Here is a 21,331-nt window from a genome sequence, read left to right as displayed (position 1 = left end):
ATGCCGCTATAATGTCTGTTCACTGTAGTGTGTACCAGGTGAGGAATGGCATGATCACAAACAACGGAAATTACTCTGCGGTATTGTGGACATACACGAAGCGACTGACTCTAGCGAATAATTGAGCAGAGCCTTTAGGGAGGCAAGTCGTGAGTTAAGCGGATCTTCTCTGTGTAATTGGACCTATCCATTGGTTTTGCGTCCGGGACGTGCCGCCGTGTGAAACTCCAAGTCAACCACTGGTCCAAAGACACTTGCGTTTCTGTATTATTGCCCCTTAATTTCCTGAGTAGAAACTGTTAAGACAATCCCCTTAATGCCGTGGAGATGAAATTGCCCCAATACAGATATCGGAGTTGAGAGCGATACAGTTCCAAGGCTGCCTAAGGGCGAGCTGTGACGTGTGAGCAAGTGTGTGTGTGTTTGTGTGCGTTCGTGTGCGTGTGTGCGTGTGTGCGTGCACGTTTCGGGGATAAAGAAGTTCGGTGATCGAATAAATGATCCATCCGTGATATTTCAGAAAAGGTGCTTTTTTATCATCCCATAGTGCCTCTACCACAGTGGCCCATGCCTCTACCACAATGGCCCGTGTCTCCACCACAATGGTCCGTGACAACCACAATGACAAGTGCCTCTACCACAATGGCCCGTGTCCCCACCACAATGGCCCGTGACAACCACAATGACAAGAGCATCTACTGCAATGGCCCGTGTCTCCACCACAATGGCCCTTGACTACCACAATGACAAGTGCCTCTACCGCAATGGCCCGTGTCTCCACCACAATGGCCCGTGACAACCAAAATGACAAGTGCCTCTACCACAATGGCCCGTGTCTCCACCATAATGGCCCGTGACAACCAAAATGACAAGTGCCTCTACCACAATGACCCGAGTCTCCATAATATCCCTCACCTCTGTACCCGTACATTTTACGCCCATCACAAGAGGAGCCAACGTTATCGTGATCTGATACAGATACCACGTTTCTCATGCACATTTGACATGTGACGTGTGACTGTTTCTCCTCATGTTGAATTCTCTCAATTGTATGTGGTGGTCGAGGTGTGTCACAAGAACACACAATAGACAAAACCGTCGTATACGCTGAGACCGTGACCAAAGCCACGCAGATGCCATCTAGGGCCAGGCGAACAAGTGGTAAATAACATGAACATCGATTAGAACAATATAGCACACAATGAGTATCGCAAACAATAACAACCTGATTCTCATATCGTTTCAATATTTTTGGGAATAATGGGATCTATCACTGCTCCCTCTACCCCTTATCCCATGCCTAAGAAGCGTGTCCAAAATTTGTTTGTTTGCTTGTTTGATGTTTAACATTCCGCTCGGAAGTATTCCCGACACAAGACAGTAGTCTGAAAACGGTCGAGTCTTGACCAGACAGAAACGTTACTGACATTTTGAACATTCATCTACGAACTTGGATGCGATGTGTCAACCAAATCAGAAACTCACCACCCGATTCCGTTTGTCAAATCTTTCGAAAAACAAGCGCTGCTGGAGATCGAATTTCACTCGCAAGTTCAGGGATGCTTTACTTAAGATACCACTTAACATGGATCGTGGCTCATATATTCAGCCTATCGTTTGCCTGCTCCATATAATTTTGGAATTTCCTGATATGGTTGGATCAGTTTTCAGTGCGACGTAAAACAATGTTCACTTCCCGCTAACGTCCATTTTAAATAATAATAATAATAGTAATAACAACGAGGCTACATGTACCGCAATACTCCACACCACACTGGGGCATAACCACAGTGCACCAGCAGCATAGCATTATTATCCAGGAAAGCCCACGCTGCTTGTGAGGCGTTTGAAGGTTACAGTTACATGAATTATCCCACCGGGTACCCATTTTTAGCTGGTGAACAAAGGTATGTTACCATGCCAGAACATGTCAAGATGTCATTCACCTGCACAAGAGCGTGGTAGGTGTTGGCCAAAGTATTGCTATTTAAAAAAATGTCGATTAACTAATATTGAGAGGAAATTGAAACAGCGAATACACTGTCAGATGTAGAAATTGATTCTTGTGTATGACGTGAGCCACACAGTCGGGCCCAGAGAAACATCACGTTCCCTGACAACTATAGGCTACAGAAAGCTGTCGATGACGTCATAGCTTCACTCCATTATTCCATTGCTCGAGGTCGCATGGTAAACATACCTACTCCATACATTAACGCTTGGGTAGTTAGTCACCGTTTCACCAATGGGAGGGATTCTGGTTAACAAATCGATCTGATACATATCCCCTCCGGTATTTGCGTCCTATCTGACTGTTGATAGTTGGAGGCATCCATTAAACATTCAGCGTGACTAGTCACAAACATTCAAGTACGTACCAGTACCGACATGGCCGAGTGAACGACAATGGCGGCCAGCATAACAAATTGAGAAGCTTTACCGACTAATGTTTATTTGTAAAACCTCGATGGAGGTGAACATCGGTCCTTTCATTTAAACTGATAAACTATTTACAAGTGGTACACTCAGTGATATTCCAGAGCCGTGGATCACAAAATTATTGTTGATTGAAAAATGAAATCATATTCTACAGAGTGAAAACGTACAAACATAACACAAAGTACCAGAGGAACTTTGTAGTAACAGGGAGCGGCGCGGTAGCCATGTGGTTAAAGCGTCCGCTCGTCACGCCGAAGACCCGGGTTCGATTCCCCACATGGGTACAATGTGTGAAGCTCAGTTCTGGTGTCCCCAGAACGTGATATTGTTGGAATATTGCTAAAAGTGGCGTAAAACTAAGCTCACTCGAAACAAGCAGCGTGGAAACTGATCTAAATTTGTTTCTGAATGCTGTCATCTTAAATAGTTTTTTTTGTTTCTTTGTAGTTGAATGCCGTACACAGCAGTATTTTTCAGATACGTCGGTCTGGAAATAATCGAGCTGGGCCAGACAATCCGGTGATTAATATTGTTAGAGTTGACCCATGATGTCGGGGTGCAATTACACACAATCGATCTAATTTAGTCAATTGTTTCTTATGACAAATACCGGTACATGGCGAGTCGAACCACGGGGATGATGTCGGGTGATGGGGCCTCACTGAGTTTGACGAGGCATGAAGGGGCCTGACGTGGCCTGACGGGGTTTGAAGGGGACTGACGGGGTTTGACGGGAACTGACGGAACTGATATGATGACTGACAGGGCTGACGTTGTATAGAAAACACCCTGGAAGTGAGTTTATTGTGAACATGCACTGACTGATATTCGAACTGTCAGATCTTTGAGGTTGTCCCATTTGAACATTCCGATAGTTTTTTTTCTGTTTTTTTTTCTGCAACGCTGCCTTTGGCACTGTCCTTGGGCTATACAGACTTCTCTCAAACAATGATTTCATTTTACCAAATTCATTACTTTGGGAGCAGCCAGTTTAAAATTGCTTTCGGTAATTACTTTTGAAGCGAAAAAAACCCATTTTGTCAACAAACCAAGTCACTGTAATGTTTGTACTCTCAAATAACACCGTGGATGTCCAGATGCTGGAAGAATGTCCGCTGTTCATACCTTCAGCTAGGAGACGGCTGGTCTGAGGTCACAATGACCGCATACCGCGCTAAAGCCGATTAACTGATTAGCTGTAATGCCCTCATTGACCTTGGTAACGACTGAACGTCTCTATGAGCAGCGGGACAACCGGTCTGCCTTACACATGTCTACAAATCACTTCAATCTATTCAGCTTCACTTTCATGAAACGTAGGTAAAACAGACAAAATACACGTTTTACGTGCACAATTATATTTGACTACACAATACCGCTTAGAAAATGGTCAAATGTAACATACGTTATATTTGGGATTACGTTTTCTCAATAAAGTGCAGATTCTGGTACCATGGTTAGTTTGAGTCCCATTCGGGATTCGAACTCACTCCCTCAGGGTCAGGGCCTAAAGTTTCGAAGCTCTCTTAGCGCTAAGATACGTTTATCCTGGCACTAAGAGAGCTTCGAAAATCTAAGCCCAGACACTTAATAAAAAAGTCAGGACATTAAGACCCCGATTGTAAATATGAAATGTCTACTCCAGAGAATAGACTAAACTACTTTAGTTTCTTAATTCCGTTTGAATACTCAGGTGTAATTGGGAAGAGAAATACACGAGTGTCCCATACTGCAGTGCAACATTCACGAGAAAAAGGCGAAACAACTAACCAGAGTCCCGAGCCACGAAACGTTTGAAACTTTACGACCTGTCGTAACTCTATAGTATATGATAGGGTTACGAATGTCGCAGTCCTACGAACGTTGTGTGGATCGGGGGAACAGGGCCTACATTTTCTAAAGTCTCTTAGTTAACATTAACGACTATCTTAGTGCTAAGAGAGCTTTGGAAATGTAGGCCCTGGATGCTGTAGTTCAAAACAACCTTAGCGCTAAGATATACCTTAAGTTTATGTTAAGGTATCGAAGTTACGTCACCTAGCGTTAAAATCACTTTGTTCAACGGCACCCTGGACGTTACGCCTGAGCAATTGGCCACATATCGTTTGCTACTCGATGTGTGACCGCTTGTCCACCTCTACCACACGCTACCTCTATCTACGCTACGATATATGGCACACTTCTTTCAACCATAATAGACATATCACAGTTTTACAGCGATGTGGTTTGCATCTAAGACGAAGAATTCAGGGTGATCTGAAGAAGAATATCACATCTACTACTCGCAAATCACTAGGATCTGATGATAACTGTCGTACCTAAAACATTTAAGTCACGAAAATCGTGTGATAAATATCACACCCACAATATTGAAATCATGAAGATTTGATGATGAAGATCACACCCAGGACAGGCAACTCACGAAGATCTGATGATGAAGATCACACATCTAATACCAAACAAGTCACTGTGGTTTAATACGCCACTAGTGAAGCATATCACATGAAAACGTCACGATTTTGTAACGATGTGTGCAACATCTAGAGCCAAACAAGTTGCGGTGATGCGGCGACAAATGCTGTGTATATTTAGCTCGCCATCTAGGATAATTAAACACTACTGAAATTCAAAATCAATACCTGATCGTGTTACATACTTCCAATTATACTACCAGTGCATGATATTGCATGCATGGAATGCAGGCATTACTGTTTGTAGATGACTCAGCGGCCTCCATACAAGGGGCGTGTCCGAATACAATTGTAAAACAACGCATACTATTTAAGAGATGGCGAGACTGCATCGAGACTTCAGTGAGAATACAGCGAGAGTAGAGCAAGATAAAGACTCCTGTTTATTGGTTGGTTTGTTTCTATACATATAACGCACGTAGTATAAATAATATTAATAGCTTATTTGTACCACGCATATATCCATGCCAACGCATCAAAGCACTCAAGGGCGGTGTGGTAGTGTAGTTGTTAACGTGTTCAATCGTCACGCTGCAGACCTGGGTTCGATTGCCCACATGGATGCAAAGTGTAAGGCCCATTTCTGATGTTACCTGTCGTGATATTGTTGGAATATTGCTAAAAGTGGCGTTCCAAAATTCATCCAAAGAGCACAAAATGTAATGACATTAAGGCAAATAGCTACAATTGAAAATCTATCTTGAACATGTGTGCTTTTAGGCTGGATCTAATGGTTTGAAAATCACAAACTCCAAGACTCTTCGAGAGGCTGTACCAGGCCATTGACCATGTATATTGGGCAACCCGTTTGAAATTTACGAGGACCGTCTACGATTGAGTTACTGACATGACAATGTCCTGACAAGGTAGTTGTAAACCTTCACTCTGTTCTATAGTCTACATAACATTATTCTTATAGTCTATATAGCGTTATTTCAGGGAGACATATTTACAGTAGGGTATGCTCGTATATGTTTGGTATACACAGAATGAGGGGTCGGGGAAGAGATGTGGCGGGTGGAAGGAACGTTCTAAAGCTATCATCCTCGCGGTTCACAAACACTTACAAGCGATGGTGGAGAACTCTCTCTCCTAGTGGTTAAAAAGTATCCTACTGCTAAATTTGCATAATACACGACCGATATTTGTTAATGTATCGGGAAAGGTAAAAATTTGAAAGTGACAAATTTCGTGAATACAGGATGTTCAATAGGTTCCGGTTGTGTCAAGTAAACAGACTTGTTGACATGTGCATTGTCCTAGAGAACAGAGTCAACCTTGATGATACCCAAGCAGATTAACATGTTAGTGTCATTTCATGACATTTCTTGAGAGACTAGCCCAAGGTGATTCTTCTGGAATCGTATCAAATTCAAAGCCTTCGTCATCTGATACAATGTGTTTTCGTTATAGGAGACACGAGAAACTTCTAATGGATTTACTGTTGTTTACTCTTTGACCGATAGTCGTTAAACTAACACAGACAAGGTCATCACTTGCTGAAAGACAACCTAGTTTGCCTCAAAACAACGTAAATTCTCTCCATAGATAATAAAAGATGAGAATTTCTAGCCATCAAAGTGAGTTAAGTTTTAGCAGTATTTCAGTAATAGAACCACGGGGGATATCAGAAATGGGCTGCACATATTGTTCCCATGTTGGGAATAGAACCCGGGCGGACGCTTTAACCACTAGCATATTCCAAACGTCGACCCTGGGACCATGAAACCTTTGCCAGTTATTCAGAATACTTCAGAATATTTTCAACTCATCCTTGAGAAATAACTACTGTATTGTACTGACTGCGACTGGTGAGTTTGGAATCTTCCAGAATCATACCATGTACTTCCTAACTGTAGCATGCACCGACAAAGATTGCCACTGCTATCTCTCCTATCGGCTGAAGGTCGTCTACACTGGATCCTCCTTGGAGAACCCCCCATTTCCCCTTTGACCTAGCTGCCATTTCTGAATAATCTGGAAGAGTCAGGAACACTGTCATTACTTAACGTTGTCAGAATCCACAAGCATGGCTGTTGGAGTTAGCCCTTTCAGTTGGAAAAAGTTTATACATTTTCATCAACAGAGAAAACCCGGTAGCAAATACGATGCCCGTTTGTGTATTTAAATGCCAATTCTATGCTTGTAAAGTATTGTATCCAATACACACAGACTGTTCAGAGTATACAATACATGATTCTTAGTTAGGCTAGCAACTGAGGCTTTCAGCCTAACCTTGAGGGGCGAGTGTGAGAGAATGTGTTAGACAGCATTCTTGCAAAATCTATAAACGAAGGACTTCTAGAAATTATACGGGTGTACACCATCCCAAAGTAATGAGCGGAAATGCATCTGGGTAGGCGCTTCGAGGATATCTCATGCAAGAAACGGATTCTCAAGCCTTGGCATTAACATATCAATGGCGACACAGACGAAAACGGCGCCTTGATGGTTTATAGATTTCAAAAGAGCTGAATTCGTAATAAGGGGAATTGGACATTGCTGATTCTGGCTTGTGGAACGGTTCTGGCACCTAATCAGGCATGCCACATTCATGCATATATTCATTTTCCAGCGGGCAGGACAAATTCCCAATACGGATGTGTTTATGTTCAAGACTCGCACTGTGGCATAGCGCTCAACTGTAGTCGTGTAGCTTCAGGAAATCCGATGTTGAGAGCATGATCTTACAGATGACGTATGTTCATGAAGCCGGGTTTAGGATGTCGGTTTGTTAATCATGTCGACCTTGTACCTTGTAGTCTATACACAATAACCTGACATCACAGGGCTTACGGCGACACAGTACATGACTACGGTTACCAGTCGTTTCTGCATGCAAAGGGCCACAGAGGTCTTGTAGATTATAAGATGATTACCTATTTCATGATAATTGTGATAGGATAAAGCATGATGATTGTGATCAGATAAAACATGATAACTGTGATCAGAAAAAGGGTGATAATTGTGATCAGATAAAGCTTTTCTGAACGGAAACATTAGGCTAAGGTATCCACAGACCTGTGTCCCGAGATAATTTTATAATATATCCTGTAAATATATGTAAGAAATAATTATGTATGTTTTGATATTTTCAAATTAAGTATTGTTCCTGGCAGGAGGGACAATGTCTGTAAATTTTGACTAAAATTAGAATATAAAAAAACTGAAACTAAATTTGGTCAGATTTTCAGTTATCGACAGTGGAGTAAATCAGTGAGCTTAGTTTTACGCCGCTTTCAGAATTATTCCAGCAATATCACGGCGGGGGACACCAGACATGGGCATGGATTTGTGTATGCCACTGTTTCTATTACCAACTAATTTAGCAGCTTGAAAAAGATATTTACATGGAAATCAATGCAAGTACCTTAGAGATAAGCTGATAAGCTGAAATAAACATGTTTTCCGAGTAGACCACTTCTTAGGAATATTGATATCATGATTTGCAAGTATGATACTTGCTTATAAATTTCTCTCTGCAACTTTATTACGTTTACATAAAGAACATGAAAACCCCATGTGTATGACATGACATGTGATATAACTGCTTCTAATACTCATCAATCTCCACAGACACAAGCAGAATAGTTGCTGGAGTTTTAGGTTTGACTGATACGGGGATGGGTAGGCTAATATCAGGTCAGGATTCAGGCTTAATCAATATAACATAGAACTCATTATGGCATGAAGTACATTGTACTGTGCGTCCAAAGTAAATCATGATGAAAGGTAGTGACGCTATAATGAAGGAATGATACGAACTTTATATGAGGTACTAATAAAACTAACATAATCTTCGATTATGTGTAGTTTTACGTCATTTTCTAGGCGGTTGATGAGCGTAATGATTGAACGTGGTGGCTAGGTAAGACCCTTAATTAGATACGGGGCTGTGGGGTAGCCTAATGGTTAAGGTGTCTGCTTGTAACGCTGAAGACCCTGGTTCGATTACCAACATGGGTACCATGTGTGAGTCCGATTTCTGGAGTTCCTCGCCGTGATGTTGCTGGAACATTGCTAAAAGCGGCGTAAAACCATATTCACTCACTAATATTTTGATAACAACATTGATAACGACCCGAATTCTCGACCGAGAAAGTACATTGAGGTCATCATTAAAGGAATGGTTAATATAAGCATAATGTGACGTATGGCAGTATTACTGAACTGTATCTCAGATATCGCTCCATAAATATACATGTTATACATCAGTTTCAAAATACCTTTGTTTTTGCAAGCACGAGAAGTGGTGCTTATAATGTGACGCTGTTTTATTGCACCTCGACTACCTTTACATATAAGCAATATTGTGAGTGGAATGTGTGTGTTGATCGGCCCTGGTCTCTGCTGATATCGATTGAGAGGAGGCAGTGAAACTAGATGCAAGCTATTGACAAAAGGGCGGTGTACATTTCATATCGTGTCGGCGACAGCTGCAGGTATTGTGGGTCGCATTTCATGTTCATTGCAATGCCAATTTCATCTCATATCGGTCACGATATTTGTGGGACACGAAGGCAGTCGGTATGATGTATGTCTATTTCATTCAGAGTCCCGTTATCATCAGCTGATTTCCCGTCACTTTAGATTTACCTACGTCTTAAATGCAGCGATACAAATAAGATCAATTTGTCCCATTAAAACTGTTTCGTCACAAGGGATCACATGCATTCGTGCATGATATCAACATCATTGTCCATACATGAAATATACAACGGCGAAATGTACACGCCTTTTGATATGTACACGCCTCTCAGATACCGCGCATTCCAGACAAATATCAACATGGCCATCATGATGTTAAACTGGCTACGAGGAATTAATATCAATTACAAGCAATTTTCTCTCCACAAACAGCTCATTCCGATGAAGGATCAATAGATGCATTGCTCGACATTATTTTGAATTATTGATAACTTAACGTGTTCTTAACGATTAGTGAGCATCAGCCCTATTGTTCAATGAAGACACATCACACATCCTTGTATTCAACCAGCTCTCTCTGAATCTCGAGCTAAGCCGCAACTAGGTTTAAGCCGTGCAGATCCGTGATGTGCCGGGTTAGAATTGATCTTCAGTAACCCACGCATGTCTTAAGAGGCGACTTACGGGATCGGGTGGTCAAACTCGCTAACTAGGTAGACACGTCATCCCAATTGCGTACATCGGTGTTTTCATGCTGTTGATCACTGGATTGTCTGGTCCAGATCCGATTATTTACAGACCGTCATCATATAACTGGAATATTGCTGAGTGCGGCTTAAAACTAAACTCAATAAAACAAAGAGTGCTGCTAACTTATTTACTCATGTAATCCCTACAATTGCCATGTCCTAATTACGCTATCATAATAATATATCGTGTTGCAGTTTGTCATGATAATACAGCAAGGCGTCTCGCAGCTAAAATGAGAAGCATCTATGTATATTCTTCATTGGATATAATCATATGTTATTAATGAATTAACAATAATACATAAACATTACAAATACGGCTAATTTATAATGATAGTCTAATAGAAAACATTACATTATTCCCTACCATCAAAATGTATAGTCTAACCTTAATTTATCATTAACTTGAAAGCTGTGTTTTTCAATTTGATTTGCCTCAGTTCAGTGTGACAATGTCCAAGTGTCATTAGGATCACTGAGGCTGTAATTACCAAGTTCAATAACATGATCGTACCGTCCAGCGAACATCTGTCCAATCACTTGACATATGGTGGCCGTAGATAACAATGGTTCTGACGCAACCCTGGATAACGTTTCTCAATTACATAGTCTCTTTATTTGGGGAAGGTTGGCTACCCCTAATTACATATTGTTGGGCTCATGTTTATAGCACGTTCTGACACTGGCCATTGCCATAGGGAGAATGCCATGCCTGTCTCGCGTAGCGACCCCGACTTGGGTAGCTGATAGTTGCCAGGGGGCTTTGTTATTGCGTTGATTAACATAATTAAAGTGACTTCAAACACTATAAATCGAACTCTGTCTATAAGGTTAACGAATTGTACCGAGCGTATGTATAAAGACAGCAGGTGGCTGGTACCCTGATCACGAGCTGTTTGCATGGGGTATATGCAGCAGTTTTATTTGTGTTGGTTTACAAGTCAGCAAGATGACAGCTGTATGACCAGGCACTCAGGACGAGTCATACCACTGATTGATATCATGAACAGCGTTGCACGCCGTTTGGATACGATGACACATAATAAACCAAATCACAAATCCTGTTCACCATTTTCATACAATTGCCTTATATGAGAACAGTTTGGGACCGGGGATGGTCTTTTCCCATACCGGAGTCGCTGGGGAATGGGTTGCATCTGTAGGTTCTAACAGGACTGGTCATAAAAGTTAAACTCACTCGCTAACATTACGGCCACAATGACGTCATTCGTTTGTCACTTCATATTCATTAGTTTTGCACGTGGAGTACTCCATACCTAGAGTACGAGTTCTTATTGTCACAGATCTACTTCAGTGTAAATAAGCCCTAAACAAGCAGGTCTGGACCAGACAATCCAGTGATGAACAGGAACTCATAATGAGGTTTAGCAACAGAGTGTAGTACCTGGGAGTTCCAGTACAACCCCTGAGCTTCTGTCTTTGGTATGAAATCGGGGTGAAAAATATATTGAATATTCTGTCCCAAGGTCAAAATGTTGCACATTTTGAATCGAAGAATGTTTCCCTAATTTCTTCACATACACCACAAATTATGTTTCATAAATCTTTATTCTCATATGGGCATGCACTGTCTCATGTCGTTCTCAGATGTAGTTTAGGTTCCACTACACTATATAAATATCACATGCTGCCCGAGCGAGGACCGTATGGAAACAACTCAAACGGACAGAAGCCTGTGACAGCTGTGATTTGATGAAATAGTGTAAGATGTGTATGTGTTTTAAAAGCACGTCCACCCTGTTATTAAAACTGACCACAATTTTAAGTATTTAGTGCTGTCATTTTTATCACCATGGGTTATGCTTATGTGTGTACATATATTTTGAAGTAGGTGGCATTCGGTGCGGAGCTGGGGGTTGATGTGTTCCGCTTCCTGTGCTTGGCAAATGTGCCGGACAAGTTGGCCACAACTTGTGTTTTATTGTAGGTTAGAGGCCAAACTGTGCCCATGTGTACATGGAATGGCTCGTGATAGCCTGGACATTTTAAAAAAAAATATTTGGTTACTATAGAAGTCTATGGGAAAACATTTGGTGTTGTGTAACCTTTAGGTTTTCGTTCTGACGTCGGCGTCATGAGGCGGTGTTTCACCACCGTTGCTTTTATCTGGTTATACACCGACAAGTAGCACATTTCAAACATCAAAATATTTGCACGATTGTTTGTTTTAAAATAGTGCCCTCAGCAGAAATCCTGCTGCAAGATTGCGGTCTGTAAATAAATGAGCCTAGACCAGACAATCCAGTGGTTCATATCATGAGCATCAATCCACTCAACGGAGATAGGATGACATGTATCAAAACAAGTCAGTGAGCCTGACTCACGGGCGAATACAGCCTCTCTACCTCTCTGTGGTGTTATGTACATCGGTGCTGTCAATATCCATGTCCACGAATACGGCCCGACATTTGTCAAACTGAATAGTTTGTGGGGAAAGGTTACACTGATTAATTTCACATTGTCTGTTGTGACACACGCAGGTCTGTTTGGGAAAAGCAAAGCTTTGAGATATCAATTAAGGACTGACAACATTTAAAGGTTACTAACCGCGTAATGAGGGGGTCAAATTATCGACCGTAAACTTGAATGTCAGTAGGAGAATACAAAGCCTGTCGATGATCTCCAGAGATCGTTTACCGGTCAGACATTGCACGTAGAGGCGGGCACTGGTGACATGGGAAGCGGGGTGGGGCTGCAGGGTGGGGAAGGCGTTGAAGGAAATTAAAACAGCGGGGGTGGGGTTGAAGGGGGGGGGAGGATGGATTGTTCGTGTTGAAGCTCACTGCAACGTTATGTGTACATACATGTGTACATACATCTCAGTGAGTTTAGTTTTGCGCCGCACTCAGCAAACTCCCAGCTATATAGCGGGGATATGTGTTTGTTTATTTGCGTTCTTATTGGTTTTCTATTTGGTTACTTGTGTACATTCTGGTTACATATTTCTTACATGTGTACGTTCTGGCTGAATATCTGTTTTTTGTGTTCTTTTTGGTTCTGTCCGATCACTGGTTTTATTTATGCTTACATGTGTACTTTCCTGGATATATATCTGGTTGTATACGTTCTTTACGGCTGAATATTTGCTAAAAGTGTACTTTCTGGTTTTATATACTGGGCAAAAATAGTTAGGAATATATGTAAATTTTGATCTACTGATTCATTAACACACTGATAAAATATCAATCATAAAAATACCAATATCAGTATCTACTTTTGTCCAGTATATTTGTTACGTGTGTAATGTACTCGATATATGTGTGTTATATGTGTATGTTCCTGGATATATAGGTGGTTACATGTGTACTTTCTGGTTTTATATTTTTTACATGTGAATTTTCTTGGAGATATGTATGTACACATGGGAACGTTTTGGTTACATATTTGTTACATGTGTCATTTGTCGTTACACATTTGTTACATGTGTCATTTGTCGTTACATATTCGTTACATGTGTCATTTCTCGTTACGTATTTGTTACATGTGTACTTTCCTGCACATAGATCTGGTGAATATGTACGTTCTGGTTTTAGATTTACTAGTATTTGTTTTTACTGGGTTTACCGTATTATTTAGAGCCAGCAGTGGAAGTGGTTAGATCATATTACGCCCCACTGTATGAATATGCATATCGCCATTAGAGCTACAACATGACACCTAGTATGGTTTGTACCTTCTGCACTGACATTAACTCATCTGTCTTGGTACTACCACTGTCACAACTGATTATATATGGTATCATTTACAACACTGACTCATGTAAACATTGTTCCAGTCTGATTAAGCAATGCCTTAGATGTATACTCCAGGGAATATCCCTGCCACTGAAGGCTACCCTACGTGATGATGTTTATGAAGATGCAGACTAACATGGCGACACAGCAGGTACTCGCAGCGTGAAGCAGCAGGACGCCAAACAGCAGCTGACGCCATGTTTTATTATTCTGTGTTTCTATTGAATATCTACTTTGAATACCTACATTGCACATACGTTGTCAGCCAAACAGTACTTAAATCGAGGGAACAAAACGTTGGATCACGTGACAAGGAGGAGTGGTTGGTGCATTATCATTGAAGGGAAGATTGGCGTAAGCATCGATAGTTTCGCTGTAATACTATCAATACGACACATTACATATATGACTTACTTTGTGTGACTATTAAACAGGTTATGGCCTCTAAGACACATTTAATGACTTCAGACGTCAGCGTATGACGGACTTGGTGGGGTGATATTTCGGTAGCCTAAAAACAAAATGGCCACCGGATTTCTACAGATTGAATAAGCAACGGCGCCATGTCAGTCAAATCTCCGATTACATAAAGTCAATCTTGAATTTACGTATGTTATGAATTTACATAATATCGGTGACGTGGGTGAAATGTCCACGGCGATCTGCCAGTTAGAAGAGACAGAAGCTGATCAGATGGACAGGCTACAAATTTTCACATGTTCAGTCTATCAAACAAATAAGAGTGGATGCGCGAGAACAACATCCCAACTTCTCTCCTTAGAGCAGTAACAGGACTGGCACTAACAGAGAGCAAATGCAATTATCTCAGTATGCGGACCAAATGACATGATCGTACTGACCTAATCTTTACATTAAGCTGTCGTATTTCCTCAGTGGATTAAATGTATTGTTTATTATTATTAATTTCTGTGCAAGACATTAATGACACCTGTTAGAATAGCACTGAATAGCAGTGAAACTGAATACCTGGATAACCTTCAGGAGAATATTTTCTCAAAACTGATAAAAATTAATCATATTTTAGTTTCTTTCCGCCGTACCTTTAGCCACAATATCTTAACCAGACTGGAAAACAATCTATGAACAAATTCAAGCAACGATACAGAAATGTTAGGTGTTCAAATGATGCTGTGATAAATGTATAGTCTGTGGAGAGGAAATAACATATCCGTATGTTAGTTATATAAACTACTTAATCCATTATACTGCAATGTCAAATTTCTAAATATTCAAGCACATTATGTAAACTAAACTTATCTATTCTACCACCAGAAACTGCACATTTGTAACCGTCTGAAAATCAGTGACGAAAGAATGGTGAAAAACATACTCACGTTTTCTTGTCCATATAGGAATAATTTTTCATCGAACCACACATATCTTTCACATGCATATTTAAAAGGATATCCCCATTCAATGATGATCTTGGCATATTTTCTGATAAAATTCTCCTCACTAAAAATGAAGAGCGAACGATTGCTTGACGCGGCCATTCCTGGGAGACTCAAGTGAGCGGCGCGTCTAGAAAGATGTCCTAGGGATCCATCATAAGGACCTGAATAGTCACCATCATCACCGTGGCCGCTGTTGGCTTGAAATGTTGCCATCCTACAACACAAAACACAATATGAAACACTGAGAGCAGACGAGATGAGTTCGTCTCCATTAGAGAAGGATGTGTTTGTCCCTCGTAGACGGGTCTAATCTGAACGCCGACTGAGATCTCATGTCTCTGGCTACGGTAACGTTAGACGGTTCTTTGACTGTTGCTGTTAAATCACAATAAATCCTAAGAAACTTGAGTCAGTTTGTTAAAATCCGGTAAGATGCGCCAATACGACAGAGCATACACACGCCACACAACGACAGTAAGGTATGTCCCACATTGTTCGTGCCACAGCCAATGCAATGGCCTAACCACTTGTCGCCACGAGCGGAATAATTGCTATTTAAAGCCACACATCCAAAGTCCTACTCTGCAGTCTCCGTCACTCGACGGGAGAATTCCGACTGGAACAAGTGTCAGCTAGGAAGAGATGTCGTCTGCGACTTGCTTCGACTAGGTTGGTGGGTCTGGTCGCTACCATTCTCTCCCCGACACACTTTGAACCCGCTCCATGGATAATTAATGACCCTTTTGTTAAAATATATATTGACAACTGTGGCAAATATCCGTCGAACCAATCAGACTGTGGCGACTAAAGTGTATTATTTGAGGCCTTGAAAATTTAATAGTCTGACGTCATCGGTTAAGTTTGGACATAAGATGATCAGCTGATGGTCGTTGGGAAAGGGTGCATACATAACTGCTAAACTATGCTAATGAGTCCTGCTCTCTCTCACTAGCAACGCCCCCGGCACGAGATTTCATTGAAAAATCTTCACGGATCAATTCCCCGGCCAACCATGTCCACGTATAGCAGCGAGATCTGCGCAATATTTATGTATTCTTGTGTCGTCTGCTAAATTCAATTGCATCGTGTGCCCTGTTCGCTCTCTCTTCTCCGCGCACTCATTTTGTCTTCAGCCATCTCCATTCAAATATTGATTTTCTCCTGCTGGACTGTAGGAGTCTACTGGTAGAGGGAAATCGCACACAATTTGAACCTGTTTTACCCCGAATCGATAAAGCAGTAATTTAAACTAACCCAGAAGGCCTGTGCTCCGCACCGCCATGCACGAAACGGTCAGCTTCGACCAAGAATGGCCTCACCGGAAGCCGCCATTTTGACACCGACTTAGTTGCTTACACAGAAACAATCGTTTGAGTTGGAGCGGCCTGTCTTCCACAAGCTATGTGCATCAGACTGTTATCTATCTATCGATTCAAAACATCTCGACATTGGTGCCGTCTCTTTCCATGTTTGAATGAACTATATTTAGAAAGTCTAAGTGCACATTAGGTCAAAGTAATAGTTTGATTTGTTAGTGTTCAGTTTGACCCAGATCTGGAAGATCAGTACATGGAGAATTGTTTTTGCCATCTTTACAAGACTTCCGACTGGTTCATTGGTTGTGGACATTTTGAGATCTACACAGGAAGCATGAATACCCAACAACTGGTCTAAAAGTAATCACACATACACTTAATGCCTGATATCAAGTCACAGACTACGTGGTAATATTGACCTTGTCACTTCGACGAATCAGTGGTGACACTAGGGTATCGAAGTAAAATCTGAATAGCATCAAAAGGCAAGTTAATCCACCAAGGAGTGCAAAATTGATCTTCACGGGAACTAATTTAGGTCATCATTCCTCAGATCTAATATATTGTTGCTATTTGCCGGATATGAGTGAAGAGTTTGATCCTTCACCTTCACTCCAGATGGCGGATAGGTCATCAACTGCAGCTATAAACAACAGCTGTGCAGCCCAACATGACGCACGTGGCTGTCTCTAATTAACACTGAATATACGTTTTCTGGTTGAACATAGTTTTTACCGCCAAACAACACCTGATGTATGTTTTTGAACTGGCACAACGGTGACAGGTTATTTAACTAACGTTACAGGTATGGACCTAAGAGGTAACCCGTACCTCGATGGCATTATTTGTGGGTGAAACTGTACAATATTTCGGTGTTGATCAGGTGTTGAAAGTGAGGTATCACGATATAGAAAATATGCGGTATTTTGGGAGTTTCAAATGCCACACGATCCTACACTACAGAAAGTAAGCGGTATTTCGGGAGTGACATGTGTAACCCGATCCAGCACTACAGAAAATAAGCGGTATTTCAGGAGTGACAAATGTAGCCTGATCTTCCACTACAGAAAATAAGCGGTGTTTCGGGAGTGACAAATGTAGCCTGATCTTCCACTACAGAAAATAAGCGGTATTTCAGGAGTGACAAATGTAGCCTGATCTTCCACTACAGAAAATAAGCGGTGTTTCGGGAGTGACAAATGTAGTCTGATCTTCCACTACAGAAAATAAGCGGTATTTCAGGAGTGACAAATGTAGCCTGATCTTCCACTACAGAAAATAAGCGGTGTTTCGGGAGTGACAAATGTAGCCTGATCTTCCACTACAGAAAATAAGCGGTATTTCAGGAGTGACAAATGTAGGCTGATCGTCCACTACAGAAAATAAGCGGTGTTTCGGGAGTGACAAATGTAGCCTGATCTTCCACTACAGAAAATAAGCGGTATTTCAGGAGTGACAAATGTAGCCTGATCTTCCACTACAGAAAATAAGCGGTATTTCAGGAGTGACAAATGTAGTCTGATCTTCCACTACAGATAATAAGCGGTGTTTCGGGAGTGACAAATGTAGCCTGATCTTCCACTACAGAAAATAAGCGGTATTTCAGGAGTGACAAATGTAACCCGATCTTACACTGCAGAAAATAAGCGGTATTTCGGGAGTGACAAATGTAGCCTGATCTTCCACTACAGAAAATAAGCGGTATTTCAGGAGTGACAAATGTAACCCGATCTTACACTGCAGAAAATACGACCCATAAGTGGTGTTTCTGGCGTCAGATATGTAACACAGCCCTAAACCACAGAAAGTCAAGTTGTATTTGAGTTGTATAGCTGACTTAAGCATTCGATGACCGGGTTTCGTTAATTTTACCTCAGATGGAACAATCGGTTCGAGTTAAATATATATATACAATTATCGAATGACATTATACCGCCCATATACCCATCAGATAGTGGAGACAACCAACAGCACCCCATCCGTCTTATATGGTTCAGGCAAAGTGTGGTTTACCATAACACAGGGCACTGAGGATACATGAGAGATCTTACCCAGTCTGTTTTTCACGTACTCGTTTGCAAACCAGCTATAATGCAGCTCTTTTATCGAACCTGGGTCAGACAATCCAATGATTGGGATCATGCCCAATTGTCCGTGGACATGGTGGACATTCCATCGAGATGGACCCGTAGATCGATGCTCATGCTGTTGATCACTGGCTTGTCTGGTCCAGACTCGACCGCCAAACAGCCGGAATATTGCTGAATGCGGTGTAAAACTGAACTCACTCACTTACCATTGACCTTTTCGTCTCATTATGATGAAAATAGGTTTGGAGAACCTGCATTTGTATGAGTCCTGTCTCTGCACGGTTGGCTAGTCATTAGTACAATAGGGGTATTTATAGGAATCGTCTTTTCAATGCCTGCTTTCAATCCTTCCTTATCATTAGGCAACATTCACCCGAAGAAAACCGTGAAACCATCGTGAATAATTAAGCGTGCCCAGCGTGTTAATTTCAGCCAATACAGCACAGCGGTCGTCGGTTGGTCTTGCAGAGAATCACACCGTCATGTCGATTACAGTAAGATCACATCTGGATGCTCGTCGATAACAGAATGAAATATACACCAGCCTTCAGATGATCTACCTACAAAGTGTTATAAAGCAAAGCAGCTGATCACACACGGCATCACAAAATCACTTCCTCTTTCTCCGAAACAGGGTATACCATGAGAGTATTGTGTAGGTAAATGCTAAAAACTAGAATCAACTAGAACCTTACACGTGACATCAGAATTGAACTGGTAACAAAACCATCAAAGACACACTTATATCTTTCAAAACAAGCATTCTAAAATATTGAAAACTGGGTAATATGAAATAATCATTTAATCTTATTTGAGAAGAAATGACGAAAAAGCAACATGGCTGTTGCCATTAGGGTGAACATTCAATCCCTACATTCCACAGATACACTAACCTATCACAGTGTTAACATAGTATGCCATAGTATGTCTATGTTATTTAAAGAAGGTCTTTTAGTGCCACTCGCGCTATAGGGGTAGCCTAGCGGTTAAAGCGTTCGCTTGTCACACCGAAGAGCCGGATTCGATTCCCCATATGGGTACAGTGTGAAGCCCCATTTGTGGTGTCCCCGCCGTGATATTGCTGAAATATTTCTACAAGCGGCGTAAGTCACTCGCTCACTCTCAGGGCCACCTTGAAAATCACTCATATTCATGGACAGACATGGGTAATTGAACCAGTGAGTGTATTTTTCAATGAAGCATTAAAACGTTCTTCCGAATTTCTTTATGATGCAGCTCTAATATTTTGAAACATTTTGGAAAAAAATACAGAACTAATAACATTATAGCATATTCTTGTTCAAGACAGAAGATGGTCCTCTAACTAATTTGTCCACAAATCTAGTTAACACGTCGCTGGATGAAATGATGTACGAGCTGATAGGAAACTTGGAGAGTTCATCAAACCTCAAAATGTGCTTGAATAATTAAATACTAAATTCTTATCGTTAGAATAAGTACCAATCAAAGGAACGACAGGCTGCCTTGGCTTACCCAGTGAATAATATAGGGGTTTAGATGCTAATGTCGTATTGGCTGTCCAAGATCATCAGATTATATATAAGTTATTTATAAGACACGAGATTCAGCCAGTGCAAACGGTGGATGTGACTATACCAAGACTGTTACACTACTGAGTTTGTGCTGCTTGATGCTTAAATACCGTCATTGGTGTTCACCATGATGCATGGGCTCAAGTTCTGTATCGATGCTTGAATGGCAAGAGCTTGGGCTGCGCCTACTCTAGAAATATGCCAATGTCACTGAAGGAGAAATAGGGGAATTTTCTTAAGACATTGCTTAGTGGAAGAATACGCTGTGTACGAGGAAATACAGTAAAATCTACAGAAAGGAAAAAAATATCATTTATAAGTGAAGAATAGGCTGCATTTCAGGGACGATAAAGAAAAACTGGAACAAATATAACATACGTTCCATAGAGAGGACTACAAATGCAACACTGTTTATAGGAAACAATCCCTACTTCTCTGTGCAGGGGCAATATTAGTAAAACCTTAAATAAATGGGGTATAAATGCATTCCTTTTGTGTAAAGGAAATATACAATGCATGGGTGAGTGAGTGAATTTAGTTTTACGTCGCTTTTAACAATATTCCAGCAGTATCACGGGGGGGAACACCAGAAATGGGCTTCACACATTGTATTTATGTAAGGAATCAAACCTGGGTCTTCGGCGTGACTAGACACCCACTAGGCTACCAGACCGCCCCATGCTGCATGGAGGGAAGTATGAACGCAACATAGTTAAACTGAGAAACAGACTGCACACGCTGAATTGTAGATACAACCTTCTATCACTGATGACTAGACTACATACGGGAAATTTCAGACACAATCTTCTATCACTGAGGAGCAGGATGCATACGGAGAATTGTAGATACAACCTTTTATCACAGAGGAAAAGACTTCAAACGGAGAATTGTTTGTTCACTGAGGAACAGACTCTATTAGGGGACGTTTAGATACAACCTTTATCACTGAGCAAGACACTGCACGAAGGCGTTTGAGTAACAGGTTGTACCCACTGCTTTGATATTTCTGCTCATTTTGCTCGATTGAACATATGTCACCAGGTCACCAGAGGCGGATCGAAATTCCCCTAAGAGTAACTTCATTAGCGTCAGATGCTAGGTCCAACAATTCCCTA

General features: G+C 41.3%; 1 protein-coding gene across 20 annotated transcripts in view; it reads right to left on the bottom strand.

Moving 5' to 3' along the window:
- Positions 1 to 21,331, bottom strand: part of LOC137273392 (voltage-dependent calcium channel type A subunit alpha-1-like) — a 347,991-nt gene that overhangs the window by 118,132 nt on the left and 208,528 nt on the right. For all 20 annotated transcript variants that reach the window (XM_067806035.1, XM_067806036.1, XM_067806028.1 and 17 more), the window contains one exon: positions 15,271 to 15,471. In XM_067806035.1, coding sequence (XP_067662136.1) covers positions 15,271 to 15,471 — 201 coding nt within the window. The remainder of the gene's footprint in view (positions 1 to 15,270; positions 15,472 to 21,331) is intronic.

The sequence above is a fragment of the Haliotis asinina genome, chromosome 2, assembly GCF_037392515.1.
Source record: "Haliotis asinina isolate JCU_RB_2024 chromosome 2, JCU_Hal_asi_v2, whole genome shotgun sequence".
NCBI lineage: Eukaryota > Metazoa > Mollusca > Gastropoda > Lepetellida > Haliotidae > Haliotis > Haliotis asinina.
Note: the sequence above shows the minus strand (reverse complement) of the source record. Positions and strands in the feature narration are given on the sequence as shown.